We start from the raw sequence: 15,518 nt of genomic DNA on the forward strand, positions 1-15,518 counted from the left end.
TCAAAATGAAATAGACAGCCTTGGTTTTCTTTTACCTCTTTGGCCAGTCCTTGTCCATCTCCTGTGTTGTTCCTTGATAAAATTTCATAGATCTCTGTTCTGTTTCTCATCTCTTCTAATCTACAGTCTCCCATGATGAGGTCATCCACTTCCCCCATACTTCAAATACCACCTGGATGCTAATGATTCCCAGATCTAAAACCCCTGCTCAGATGCCTCTCCAGCACTCCAGACTTTTGGAGTTTAAATAGTCCCTATGGTAGGAGGTGAGCATGACAACCACTCTTCTTTCCCTCATGCCAGTAACAGTCCCTGTCTCCATCTCTCCAGATGGCAGACAGTCCAAAATAGAACACTCCTTCGATCTTTATGTACCATCGACTGCTCCATTTAAAATATTCTTCCCCAAACACCTGTTTTTCCTCCTTGGTTGGAGCCTAAGCAATATAATCCAGAATCCTAACACCAGAGCCAATTCTTGGTAAGCTGGGTTGTTGATGGAGGAAGGAGCCTTACAAAAGCGGACCTGAAACGCAGTGAGGGTAAGCTGAAGTGAATGCAAACCCACCTAAATTATTTGGGTGTCACCTTTCTTCCCTTTTGTTTTCCTGAACAACCATCTAATTGCAGCTCTGTGCTATATCACCAGACTGACCCCTGTCTGCTAGCATGGTTTCTTTGGTGGTAGGCACATATCCCTTTAATACATACCCTTTTAGTTGTCATATTTAGACTGTGTGACAACCCCATGGCGAAGGACACTACAGTAACAGTCATCCACTATTCCTTATTTCTGGTTGTTTCATCAAATATCTGGCTTCTCCTATTTCCCAGTCTGGTGTGATGAAGGCCCAGTGTGCTTTTAGGCATGGCTAAAAGTGGTGTTACTTACAACACTAAGACTTATTTCAGGTTATGTCTGAGTACTTCTTATCCATGTCCCCCTAAACCCCCAATACACCAAAGTGGGACCCACAGCATTCCTCATCATCAGGTCCCAGCCAAGGTGGCCCACAAACTGGGGAACTAAGTGATAAACGAGGTTTGGAGGAAGAGTGTCTAAATGTAACGACAGATTCTCATCTCTCCCAGTGTGGACAGGGCCTCACAAACTCCTCAGGCTGCCCTGTACTAATAAGCCCTCTAAATGATCATTTCTCCTTCCTAACTGGACACTGTCATATGTTGGTATCTGAGAGTCAGACGGTAATGATTCCAGTTTTGCTCACTGCGGCTTCAGGGACCAGCAAAACCCTTCTGTGATTGTTTCATGTGCTCCCACTCTGGGCTTCACAGTTATTAAAGGAATCCTGAAGGAAATTTGGCAATCATTTGCTTTTCTTCCCAATAGAGTTTCTTATTTCTTTTAAAGTTGGCTGTATCTCCAATTTGTACTATTGCTAATCACTGTGCATTTCAGAAGCTATGGTCTTAACTAACCGTGCCTGTCAAATGCAAAGGAGTGTAGATTCTCATCAGGAGATGAAGAGAAATTGCAATGACCTTTAGAAGCATATACCTTGTTACATGGTCTTCTAGGGTTCCATCTTTCATACCCCAGGCCCTCCAGGCTAGAGCTCCCATACCCTGCGCACCATGCCTCAAACAACCTAAGAAAGCAGGTCTCATGTCCTAACTGACCTTGCAAATGATTCCTTAGAAGTCCCTAGCACTCTCCTAGACCACACCCAGTTGCAGCTGTCCTTGCTCAGTTGAGTTCCTAACTCCCCCATTCAGTTCCCAGACCACCTTTGCTACCATTCACCTTTCCTGGATGAAATGTCCTCATAGACCCTTCCCTCCCTCAGCATCCATTGGCCCACAGAATGGCACTATTTTGCATCTCATGAACCAAGCCAGAAAACTGGAAGTCATCCTGGACAATGTCTTTTCCTTCACACCCCAACACCCTGCCCCTTGCTGAAGTCATCACTGAGTCATGCCCATTTTACCTCTTACAAGTTTTATCTCATCACTGCAAGTACTCTAATTGTGGTTCACCCTCATTTCTTAACTGAACAACATAACTGTCTCCCAAGGGTGCTGCTCTTAACCCTGGGTCTTGGCAATGAGACAAGTACTTGTCCTTGGCAATGAGACACTATAAGCTCGTCTGCTTGAATTTATATTTCAGAAAGGTGCTCATATCTAACCAAGTTCACAGACTCATAGGCACTTTCTTTTTCTGACTGTCTTTCCTACTTTTAAGGTACTGTTGGTTTGAAGATCACTGGAGATGGCCGTAGGTTTCCTTATGTGCCCCACACTGGCCAGCATTTCACATGCAGTAGATCTCACACGAGTGCTAGAGGATACACAGCAGATAGGCATTGGTTTGCAGCAGGGCTCAGAGAATATTCTTGCTCATGGCTGCCCAGGTCCTAGACCCATTCCTTGCCTCAACAGCTTGGCCAAACACAAGAACCATGTGTTTGTTTTGTTTTGAGCCAGAGTCTCACTCTGTCACCTTTTGGAGTCCTACAGACCCTGACTTAGTGATGGATGAATAAAGTATATTGATACATAGATATGCTTTGCTAGTTTGGCTGAGGGTCTGTGGCTGCTTACGGACTTCTTGGAGAGTGCTATAAACAGACAGCAGCTGTCTGCCTTCTTCAGCTAGTGAGACATATTTATTTAGTAAAGTTTAATTGGCAAAGGCTTCAGTCAACACTACTAGGGGCTGAAGATTAAAGAACAGGTTCTGATGCTTAAGGCAAACACTATTAGAGGTTAATATCTTTGGTTGACCTCCCTCTGAGAGGGCTTTCTGGCTTAAAGGTTAGTTTTAAGACTGCATAAGTAAACAAGTTAGTTAAGTAAACTCTTTTACATACTTTAACTATTTGCTTTATTTATTAACTAAATGTAAAGGAGATTTAGGCTGCCTTCAGCCAAGAACCATTAAAAAAACCAAAAAACCTTTAGACCTTCTAATAGGGCTTGAGACTATATTCTATAACTTTCTCTAATATTTTTCTCTTAATATTTTTGCCACCACCCTGAGTGAATTCCTACTGTCGACCAGGCTGGAGTGCAGTGGCATGATCTCAGCTCACCGCAACCTCCACCTACTGGGCTTAAATGATTCTTGTGCCTCAGCCTCCCAACTAGCTGGGATTACAGGTGTCTGCCACCACACCCAACTAACTTTTGTATTTTTAGTAGAAATGGGGTTACACCATGTTGGCCAGGCTGGTTTTGAACTCCTGAGCTCAAGTGATCTGCCTGCCTCAGCCTCCCAAAGTGCTGGGTTTATAGGCATGAGCCACCGCACCCAGCCCCCAAATAACATGTTGAACAACTACCAATTGCACTTGACACAGTTTAGCTTATTCAACTTTCAAAACGATCTGAGATGTAAGTATTATTCCCATTTATCAACAAGCAACTTGAGGTTCACAGAAAATAAGTGCCTGCTTCCGGTCTACCCAGTGGGGCAATTGGATGGGGTTGGTCTGATTTTAGGAGCCTTTCCTGTTTCAATGTATCCAACTGGGAAATCAGCTATGGCAGGAACAGCATAAAGGTCTCAGGTGTGAGTGAGGAGCTCCCTATGGAACCCATCCCTGCCCTCAGGGAAGCCACAGTACAGCAGAGGCTGACAATGCAAGATGCTGACAGAGGGGTGACCATGACCCGGTGACAACTCAGAAGGAGCTGGTGCATTCTGCTGCAAGAGTGGAGATGGTCCTGGATGTGGCTGATGTGAACTGGACGCTGAACAGGTGGAGAATGGCAGGCTTGGAGGAGAGAACAGCATGGACTAGGGGCCTGTTTGCTCAGAGAACGACAGAGGTGGACACTCACCTTCCCAATGTTCCACACTGACTTCTGAACGAAGTCTAAATCCAGACCGAAGACCTTCTTCGCCTGGTCCCTGACTGCTTCTTTGCTTCCCTCCTCATTCCTCTGTCCCCACCCACTGAGCTACTTGTGGCTCCCTGAACACACCCTGTACCTTCTCTGTGTCGGCTTTTGCATATCCTGCTCTTCCTTCTAGATCACACTTTTCCCTTCTACACTAACTCCCCTTCCTTCCCTAGGTCTGAACTTGAGCAACTCTGCCTCCAGGAAGACCTCCCAGCTTCTGAGCTCACCAGGCTAATGATGGCTGCCTCTCTTCTGAACTCTCATGGAAACCTCTGACCAAGTTGGCCAAACACAGGCTCATTGGCACCTTTTGTTTTTCTGATTGTCTTTTCTGCAGACCTTTACTACCCAAATGGCAGTCACGAGCCATATGTGGCTCCTGAAATCTAAATTAATTAAAATAAAAATTTTAAAAGTCAGTTTCCCAGTAGTGCTAGCCATATATCTGGTGCTCAATGGCCATATGTGGTCAGTGGCAGTCATACCACACAGCATACATTTCTGTTACTACAGAAAATTCTACTGAACAGCACTCTTTTACAGAATAGGAGGTAGCTGAAGGTAGGGTCTGTAATGTGCATCTCTATAATCCCAGCACCTGATATCTACCAGGTGGGCAAAATAGATTTGTTGAACTAACTAAATACATACTTTCGTAACTAGTTATATGTACACGTATATAAACACACACATTTTTTTGGTAGCACTCAATATATGCCAGACACCATCCTCCATAAAGGGAATTCAGTAATTCAGTAATTCAGTAGTTCCAAGCCTTCAGATTTCTTGGAGCTCACAGCCTATTGAACGTTATATAGAAACAATAGAAAACAAAGCAAAATATGTAAACAACTGTATAACACAATTACAGGCTTATGGCTCATGAAAGAACCATGAAGGAACTTTATAGGTCACTGCTAAGTAAAACCTGATAAAGGGGCAGATGGAAATTAAATGAAACCAGAAACAAGGATAACAACAGATTCTGATGAGCCTTGAATTCCATGCTAAGAAGCCTGAACTTAACGCAATGGAAAACCAGTGACCCATTTAAGAATTTTAAGCAGGAAAGTTAACTTGCTCCAATTTGTGCTTCCGAAGGATCACTCCAGCAGTTCAGTCGGTGGTGGATTGAAGGATGAGAAGCTGTGGCAGGCACCCCAGCAGGCATACTCTGTCAGGTGCGGGTCCACAGGATGAGGCTGGGAAGTGGCCATGGTGGAGGAGGAGAGGGAGCTTGGCCCCGGCTGATTCTGAGGTCCAGCGGACCGGTCTCCATGACTGATTAGATGGGAAGGAGAGGAAAGACAGGGAAAGCACATTTCCAGGGACGTCTTCAGAGACCAAGGAAAGGGTCTGTTACAGAATCTGGGGCTCTGCCCCTAGCCTCAACTCAGGGACTGCATTATAGGTGATTAATTCATGGCCAAGTTACTTTCTTATGAAGGTTACTACAGATCAGTCACACATCAGTGTGACAGGTGGGGCGTGGGGGAAGAAGGCTCGGCATGTTCAAGCCAGAACTGAATATTAGATTCTAGTCACTATTTGATTGATCTTTTAAGCAATTCTGGGATTCTGTCACTTAAAAACCAATAAATCTTTTAAGGCCCGAGGAAAGCAATGCAAAAGCAATAAATCTCCATTGCAGAGTATTAGAAAAATAGGCTAAGCTGCTGAGGTGGTTTGGCTGGAGGGATGAGGGTGTGGGAGAAACAGTCCTCCCTGCCACACCTCCTCGCCCCCTGCACACTCAGTTCTTCCAGACAGAGTCAGATCCATGGAGCTTCAGATGAGCCATAAGTGGCAGAGCAGAGGCTGGAGTTTGGCTCAGCCAAGGTTGGAGCATCACGGACAGAAAGAAGAAGAAGAGCCTATCTGGGTGGGGTCTAAAGGCCAAAGTTTGGGTGTGAGTCTGAGAACACACAGCTCCACTCAGAGAGGGACCTACTGAAGCTCACAAGTGATAGACTGGGCTCAAACAAAGCCAACTTGGAGGACCCCTGAAAACTCCTCTTGCTCACCCCTCATGCCCTGGATGGTGGAGGTTCATTCTGTAGCATCCCCACAGAAGGGCTACCCGGTCATTACTTGACATACCAGACAGGGGAACTCAGAACTTCCCAGGGGAGCCATGAACTCAGAGCCAGGAGACCAGGTCTACGTACTTGCTTTACCTGTAATGAGCCCTACAAGTTAACATCTTAAACTTCAGTTTCCTCCTCCAGAATGGATATGGTATTGCCCAACCAGCTGACTCACCAGGTAGATGAGGATCAGACAATACCATGGAAGTAAAGGAACAATTAACTGTACAAGCTAATTCAGAAAACGATCAACTGTAAAATTTGATTGGAAGCATCCTTCACCCAGTGCATCTAGTGAGCTCTTTGAGTCCTGGGGTCATAGAGTGTCCACTTTATTTTCTCACATGCTTCACCTCCCCAACTCACAGAACTGCCGACTGGTCAGCTCTCCTGGGCGATGCTCATCTTTCCAGCCAGTCTACTACTTCTCTCAATCACCACAGTCAAGGTACCTCATGGCTTCATATTATCTTACAGTAGAAGTGTAGAAGCAGCTCAAAGCCCCCAGGTTGTAAGGTACATAACCCAAGCACACCAGATGAACCATTGGTGGAACCTAGGTGCTTGGACTAAGGAACACCACATGGCATGATCCATGATCCAACAGCATCATCTCATGACATGATCCAATCAGATCAAGCCTCCCACAGCACAACATTGCAAATGGCCAATCAGATCGCACCATTACCTTCTGCCTACAAAACCCATCCCAGCTTCCAAGAGCCTGACTCCTGTCTCCTGGTTCAGCAGCCTTGCAACAAACTTCTCTCTCTAGAAAAACATGATGCTTCAATGTTTGGCTTTCTATTGTGCATAGGCAAATAGACCAAGTTCTGTCAGTGACACTTTTTTGCTAATTTCATGATTTTTTTTGTTTGCTTAATGCCCCACTCACAGACAATTTACTGGAGCCTCAAGATAGAGTGAGGCACTCTTGTGCCTTGCCTTATCTTTATTGCTTAGCTCACTTTCCTAAACACAGCAAGTGTTCAATAAATATCTGTTGCATGACCTAGTGGTCAACTACCTCCTATATCATGTTCTATTGCCGAGAGTTCAAGGTGAATGAAGGTCAAGATAACTGAAATCCATCGTGATAATTCCACTTCTGTCCTTGCAGTTGTCCTGAAAGTCGTGTGGGGTGGCACTGGTTAGTCACTTCCTCCTCTAGTCAAATGCTCAAGAAACAGTCTGAAAATAAGTCCAAAAACTGAGTATACACCCACCCTCAGTGCTCCAGAGCCTTGAGAGGAAAAGCAGCCAGACATTTCCAGACACCAACCATTTCCCCTTTGAGCAGTGACATTTCTTTTAATTTTTTTGGATGAAAATGTCACCGAGATATATCATGCACACCTTCCTCCTAGGAGGTGGCATGGTAAAGTAAAATGAGTGTTGGCTTTGGGTCATTTGAACTAAGTTTAAATTTTGCCTGTACCACTTGCTTGCTTTATAGCCTGAGTCAACTCACTTAGCTTCTGTTTGTCTCAATTTCTATATCTGCAAAATGAGGAGACTATTATCACAATGTCGTGAGAATACAGGTGGTGTTAGATACGGAGACAAACAGGTAGCAAGTGTCTGTTCCTTAAACGAAAGCTAGCAGCCTCCTCTAAGTTGCGGACCCATATTTTTGGGGTGAACCAGGACTGAGTAATAAACATGCGTGGCTGTGAGGGACGACAGCATGTAGGCCTACTTGATTTATTTTTATTTTTATTTTTATTTTTATTTTTATTTTTATTTTTGAGATGGAGCTCCGCTCCGCCACCCAGGCTGAAGTTCAATGGTGCATTCTCGGCTCACTGCAACCTCTGCCTCTCAGGTTTAAGAGATTCTCCAGCCTCAGCCCCGCCGAGTATCTGAGATTACAGGCATATACCACCAAGTCAGGCTAATTTTTTTTTTGTATTTTTAGTAGAGATGGGGTTTCACCATGTTGGCAGGCTGGTCTCAAACTCCTGACCTCAGGTGATCCACCTGCCTCAGCCTCCCAAAGTGCTGGGATTATAGGCGTGAGCCACCATGCCTGGTAGACCTATTTGATTTTTGAGTCCCTGTGTCTGTTTTGTAGAGTTGTGTTATTCCTTTGCACCCTGACACCTGTCATTTCTCATTGCTACTGGGAAACTTTCATCCCCTTATCCCTCCCCATAATTTGCTGAGTCTTAGAATGTATGAGCTTGTTAAACAGACATGCAAACCAAGAGTATAGAGATTCTGAGGGAAAGCGTAAGGGCTTCTGTGTGAAGGAACAGGAAAAGTTTTCATATGCATTTTGCTTTGGGCTGCTCAGAGGCCCCCCTTTGCTGGGTGTGAAGGAGCTTGGACCCTGGGGTCAGGTAGGCCTGGATGTCAGGCCTGCCTTACTCTTGGTACTTCCATTTTGTTCAGCCTCTATGAAATAGTTACTGGCCATACTTTACAGATAAGGAGAAATGAGTCTCAGAGAGATTAGGCATCTTGGCCACGGTCATGCAGCTGTGGATTGGACGCCAGGTTTGTTGCCACCAAACTCTAATTATTTCCATGGCCCCACCCACAGCCAGAACACTGGGAAGCTGGACTAAATCCAAACACATTGAAAGGCTATGGATGACAGCTGGATTGGGTCCCTTAGCTGACAGTTCTGTAGGCTTGGTTATCTGGGTCTGCTATATCAAGATCATGGACTGTGGGTCAGATTGGGGCTGTGTTCTGGGTTAGTTGTTAACTTGCTGTGCAACCATGAACAAGCTTCTTCCCTTCTCTGGGCCGTACTTTTGCTATCTGAGGAGCTTCCTAAGATTTTGAAACAGTAACCAACACTGTGGTATAAAAGAAGAGAGAATTGTGAAAGGGAGTAAGGCTTTGGTGGCTAAAATGGAACATGATTTGACACCTGGGGGACCTGCCTTCAAACTCAGCTTCCCCACTTACTATCTGTATGCCCTGGGGCATTTCTGTGCCTCAGTTTCTTCATCTGCAGCTGAAAAGAGGACAGTATCCCACAGTATATAGAGAAAATTAAATGGCCATGGTACATCAGAGTAAATGGAAGAAAAAGCAGGGGATTTGTAACTCAATTTGACTTAAGACCCAACAATCGGCTTTGACTTATCACAGGTAGGATTGTCCTAGAACAATGAATGCACGGAATGTAAGACAAAAGCTCTCTGGTCAGATGCCCCACAGACGTTACCCACACAGGTTGCAATGACAGAGGACTCACCTGACTTCGGGGGAACATTGCCCAAAGTCTTCAGACTACATAGGAACTTCTAAATTGGTGGTGGTTGGTTCTGTCTACCCCAACGCCTATCATTTCTAGGTAACGTTGGATATAGGACAGACAGTGACTATCTAGACCATCTCAACAGCCTCCTTCTGGGCTGGTGTTCTGGCCTCCAGTGACACAAGGGATAAGGCTGCAGACATCTCTCTAGTGGCTACTCATGCCCTTCAAACAGGCCTAAACCTCTCAAACACACCTGCATTCTCATCACAGCACTCCCACCTTGATATTTATGTTAAAGCAAACAACCACTCTGGTTGCTCCTGGTTACAACACGCCGTCTCTCTCCTCCATGCCTTTGCTCACAATGGGCACTCTTACGTTGGTGAAATCTTATGCATCATTATACAGTTCAGTGTCTCCTCCACTGGGAATTCTCTCCTCTGAGCTCTTATAGTGACCTATGCGTATCTCCACAAGGACACACCGTATACTGTAATTATGTTTCTTCCTCCCCAACTAGAGTTTGACTTTCTTTAGGACATGACTTCTCCACGGCTAGCTCACTGCCATGTTCCAAGCACTAAAGCATTGCCCGAGACAGGGTGGATTCTTAATAAAAATGTTTGTTGAATGAATGAATGGTTTTTAGGTCCTGGGTCTGGCCTCATTCCTGGTACGTAAGGTACTCAGTTTATGCTTGATGAACTGTACGGAGCAATTTGAAAGTTTTTCCACTCGATGCTCTGCTTCATTTTAAGGAACTATAGTCCTCCTTCCTGGAGTTCTGGGCCAAACCGGCACTCAGTATCTCTGCCCTGGTGCAAAGCGTAGCTTGTTTAAAAGAGATGCCCGTGCTCCTAATGTCATGACCGGACACTGGTCAGTTTAGCTATGGAGATGCATCATTGTATTCCTGAACTCTGACCATCTCTTGTTAAGATCAGCAGTTTTACCAGACAGCAAGTGCCCCTGTGGGATTCTAACACCTTACAGCCTTAAACTGGACCAGCCCTCAGGTCTTGGCACATTTGCGATCTCTGAGCAGGTTGTTTGCAGAATTCAGCAAGTCTGTCTATCTGGCTGTTACTGGCAGTGACACAAGGAAAAGTGATCTTGCCAGGAGACTGTGCTCCAGGCCCCCAACCCCATGAACTAAATTTATCATAAACACATTCTAGGAAGTTTTCTTCTGGACCATCTCAGGTCCCTATCAGGATGTACCTTGTATTTTGTTGTTTCTGTTTTTGAGACAGGATCTCACTCTATTGCCCAGGCTGGAGCGCAGTGGTGTGATCACAGCTCACTGCAGTCTCAGTCTTCCAGGCTCAAGTGATCTTCCCATATCATCCTCTCGAGCACCTGGGACTACAGGAGTGTGCTACCACTTCTATCTAATTTTTGAAAACATTTTTCTTTGTAGAAACAGGGTCTCGCCATGTTGCCCAGGTTTGTTTTGAACGCAGGGGTTCCCTTTGAACTGGGCTTGGGGCTGCTGACCTTCCTCCCAGGAAGCTTTGCTCCTGGTCAGTCTTGCCCATGGGCATTGCCAGTCACATGATTCAACTGGAGGCCCATGTGACACAGAGAAGGAAAACTGCAGACTCCAAGTGAAAAACCATCCTCACCTGACAGGGGCTCCCCGGGACTGGGCGGGTTTCAGCATCACTGTGATGGTCGTGTCTGTTTCATTCAATGGGGTGTCTGTGTCGTACTCAGGCATCGATGGAGCTGGGCGGGAAACAGAGAGTGCAGGTGAGTTCAGCACAGGTTCCCACCCGGCTCACCACCTCCCCTTGCTGCCATCCTTAAAGACCAGCATGACTAGAAGGAGGATGCTTAAAAAAGGGGCTGGGTGAGAAGCCTTCCAGGCCTTCAGTAAAGGAGGCCCTGGTGCCCAACCTGCCCACAGTAGGTTTCTTCAAGGTGCAGTAGCATGGGGAAGGGTGGCAATGATGGGTCAGGTAATCTGCATGAACCAAAAAATTCCACATCTAATAAAAAGATACGTCCAGGGAATATAAGTGCTAATGAAGAAGTGAAAGCAGACTCAGCCTTGATAAACAAATTTAAAATGCTGATTAAATCAATTATGAACTACTTCTCCTCTACCTTTCTTTTTTTTTTTTCTTCATGACACCCCTTTCCCTCACACTCAGCTGATAGGAATGCAACTATATCTAATCCTTTGGGAAGGTAATTTAGCCATTTCTAGTAACAGCTATTAAAACCCACACCCTTTTTAATTCACTTTTTCCAACTTCTGAATTTAATCCTAAAGTTATAATCCAAACCCATGATTTAAACTTTATTTTGTAACATGTTTATTGAAGCGTTATTTTGTAAAAACACGGAAGCACCAAATATCCAACCACAGGGGAATGTGTAATTAAATTACGTCCATCCACTTGACAGAACATTATAACGAAAGCAATGTAGCAACATAGGAAACACTTACGGGATAAAGATAAGAGGAAACATTAAGCTACAAAATAAAATCATGTTTTTCTGCAAAACCACATACAAAATATGTATATATGTAGACCAGAATTGCATAGATATTTAGGATAACGAAAGCTGCAGAAAAGGTTCTGAAATAATTCTGCATTGAGGCTGTCTAGTGGCAGAGGGGGCCCTACTGGTGAGGGCAGTCTATAATTTTGGACTGCTGTGGCCCTATAATACTAATTCATTTATTCATTCATTCATTTATCAGGCATTTCATGGGAACCTGTGCTAATATCTTACACCGGCACAAAGAACGTTCCTGAAAATGAATTTAAAAACCAACTTGTATGCAATATATGTTATCTACACACACACACACACACACACACACACACTATTTAATCAATCCTGTGGGCAAATTATTAAGTGATGTGCCACCTAATTAATCTAATTTTTACACTTTTGGAAGTTCATCACTTAGATTTTCTCCATAGAAGACAACAATGATAACTCACTAGGGCCTGGATCTTCCTAATTCTACCCCTATCACTGGGTGACAATTCAAGAAAAATTTCCACTTCAAGGAAAATTGGTAAGTGGGGGTGAAACAATCTTTCTTCCTTTTTCCTTTCTAGGAGAGATACCTGAAATTTTGGTGGCGATCCGAGTGGTGACAGGGGGCCCAAAGCCCTTTGCTGTGCTGGCCTTGATGGTAAAGGAATAGGTGGTCCCTGGGTACAGACCCACAAACAGGTGGTGGGTTTCATTCCGGAGCTTGAACACTTTCCCCCTCTGGCTGGACAGGTCAGCACTTGGGTCCAGGGAGCCAACAGCCTTGTAGTTGATCTGTAGGACAAGCCAGCAAACAAACAAATAAATGCCTCGCTCAGGAAGTTGGACCGAGCTCATCTGGAGGAACCTTAGGGAAGCAGGGGGAGGGAAGGACATGTGAACTTGGCCAGCAGATTCTGCTAAGCTGCCTGTTGCTGTTAACTTTACAGATGATCCCAGCCTCCAAATACCCCATTGCTCGCCCACTGGAGCAATGCATGTTCTCTTTGATTTGTAGGAGCTAAAACTTAAAAAATAACTGAACTTACAGAGATAGAGAGCAGAAGGATGGTTATCAGAGGCTGAGAAGGGTAGCAGAGGATGGGGGGATGGTTAATGGGCAGAAAAAAATGGAAGGAATGCATAAGACTTCGTATTTGCTAGCACAACAGGGTGTACAGTCCAAAATAATTCAACTGTACATTTTAAAATAACTAAAAGGATATAATTGGATTGTTTCTAACACAGAAGATACATGCTCGAGGGGATGGACACCCCATTTATCCTGATGTGATTATTACGCATTGCATACTTATATCAAAATACCTCATGTAACCCATAAACATATACACCTACCATGTACCACATACCTCATGTAACCCATAAACATATACAACTACTATGTACTACAAACATTTTTTTTAAAAAGAAATAGAGGGTGAGCCACAGACGTCACTCTGAATTTTTTGATAGTCTCATGAAGTAAAAAAAAAACCCAACTAATTTTAATAACACATCTGTTGAACCCAATGTATCCAAGCTATTATCATTTCAATCTGTAGTCAACATAAAAATTGAATGGAATTGTTTACATTCTATACTATTCGTATGAAGTCTTACAAATATGTTGTGTCTTTTACTCCTTCAGCACAACTTCATTTGGACTAACCCCTGCTTTTCACAAGTGCAGTGGCCCTGTGTGGCCAGTGACCACCATACTGGACATTGTGGTCACAGAACAGTGTCCAAGTACAGTATCCCAGTGAGAATATTTGTGAGTCCTGATAAAAATGCAGATCACGGGCCACACAGATAGCAATTGCTGACTGGTGCTTTCTTGGGCATTATCTTTTTTGCCTTCCTCAAATCCCTGGGGGCATCAGGATAGCTACTCTCATTTTAATAATGGAGAAACTGAGGTGCCATTGGAAGCCACTTGCAGGCAGTCAGCGTTTTTCAAATTGTATATGGAGATAGTTTATCTATGGTATATGAAGTCATGCCCCACGTGACGTATCATGTGAGTTCCGCAATAACCAAACTGGTCTACACCTGCGGAATGCTTTGTGTCTACCGTTCCCTGATCACACACTGGGTGCCACAGCAAGGTACCAGAAGAGTTTTGAAGTGCTCACTCTCAATTTCTGCACTTGCCCAAGGGTGAAAATAACTAACAGTTGGTAGCCTAGCACCCGTCCCGTGGATCACACTTTGAGTGTCACATCATGAAACTACACAGTTGTAAAGTTGCAAACACAGGATTTTTTATTTGTCTTACCTGGTTTGTTCCATTAAAAATGTTTAATTAGGCTAGGTATGGTGGCTCACATCTGAAATCCCAGCACTTGAGGAGGCCAAGCTGGGAGAATTGCTAGAACCAAGAGTTCGAGACCAGCCTGGGCAGCACAGTAGGACCCTGTATCTACAAAGCATTAAAGTATTAGCTGGCTGTGGTGGTGCACATCTGCAGTCCCAGCTACCCAGGGGCTGAAGTGGGAAGATGGCTTGAGCCCAGGAGTTCAAGGCTATAGTGAGCCATGACTGCACCACTGCACTTTAGCCTGGATGACAGAGCGAGACCCTGTCTCAAATAAAAAATAAAAATGAAAAGTTTAATCATGATATAATATACACACAGAAAAGTATCCCCCTTGATGAATGTTTGAAAATGGATGTAGTCATATAATCAAAAACCAAACCATTACCAGGCCTGATACATTTTCCTTACACTCCTTTGCAATCCTACTTGCCTACCCCCAACAGGGATCACCTCGGCCTGACTTTTTTTTTTTTTTTTTTTTTTTTTTTTTTTTTTTTTTTTTTCTGAAACAGGTTCTCTCTCTGTCACCCAGGCTGGAGTGCAATGACACAATCTTGGCTCATTACAACCTCCGCCTCCCCAGTTCAAGAGATCCTTGTGCCTTAGCCTCCAGAGTAGCTAGGATTACAGGCACATGCCACCACCATGCCCAGCTAATTTTTGCGTTTTTATTAGAGACAGGGTTTCACCATGTCGACCAGGCTGGTCTCAAACTCCTGACCTTAAGTGATTCACCTGCCTTGGCCTCCCACAGTGCTGGGATTACAGGCATGAACCACCACACCCAGGCTACCTTGGTCTCACTTTTAACAGCATAGACTAGTTTTGCCAGTTTTTGCACGGTATAATGAAATCCTATGAAATTTGCATTTTGGTTTCTGGCTTCTGTCTCTCAACATTATCGTTACGTCCATGGGATTCATCCATGTTGTCATGGGCAGTAGCAAATAAGGCATCTCAGGTACATTCAACAATCTATGGCTGACACTGTACTAAGCAGATCTGACTCTGAAGCCGGTACTCTATATTCTATACCACCCTTCCTGGCCTGGAGACGCCATACATCAGTTGAAGAACGCCTTCACTCACCCACTTATTCGCTCCTTCACATGTTTCCTGTGTACTCCTGTATTCTGAGCCCTGCACTGTGTGCTGCTGGGGCGGGGGCAACTGAATTAAAGTCAGGCCTTGTCCTCAAGCGATTTCCATTCTTGAGAGAGGGAAGCCAGCTATATAGACAGCTGACATCACTTACCTTCTGTCAAGAATGGCCAAACCCAAGCAGAAAAGGAAGCACACCAACTTCTCTTCAAAAAATAAGCAATTTGCTATTACTGGCAATGACACCGAATGTTAAACAGTAGTGGTGCCACATCCTTGAGGAGAGGTCAGATTGCCCAGCGCAGAGTGTGCGTAGAAGGAGAAACGCAGGGAGCTGAGGGCTTTGGGCTTTTTTCAAGCTGCGCCTGAGCGTGCATGTGCACCATGCAGGTGGCTGCCAGCTTCAGGCTGCTCTGGTGGCCCT

The 15,518-nt window shown here is 44.6% G+C and overlaps 1 protein-coding gene across 15 annotated transcripts in view; it reads right to left on the reverse strand.

Moving 5' to 3' along the window:
- PTPRT (protein tyrosine phosphatase receptor type T) overlaps nucleotides 1-15,518 on the reverse strand; it is a 1,134,111-nt gene that overhangs the window by 274,452 nt on the left and 844,141 nt on the right. For all 15 annotated transcript variants that reach the window (XM_039479697.2, XM_039479693.2, XM_039479696.2 and 12 more), the window contains exons 10-11: nucleotides 12,267-12,468; nucleotides 10,803-10,905 (exon numbers count right to left, since the gene is read on the reverse strand). In XM_039479697.2, coding sequence (XP_039335631.1) covers nucleotides 10,803-10,905; nucleotides 12,267-12,468 — 305 coding nt within the window. The remainder of the gene's footprint in view (nucleotides 1-10,802; nucleotides 10,906-12,266; nucleotides 12,469-15,518) is intronic.

This window comes from Saimiri boliviensis, chromosome 9, assembly GCF_048565385.1.
Source record: "Saimiri boliviensis isolate mSaiBol1 chromosome 9, mSaiBol1.pri, whole genome shotgun sequence".
NCBI lineage: Eukaryota > Metazoa > Chordata > Mammalia > Primates > Cebidae > Saimiri > Saimiri boliviensis.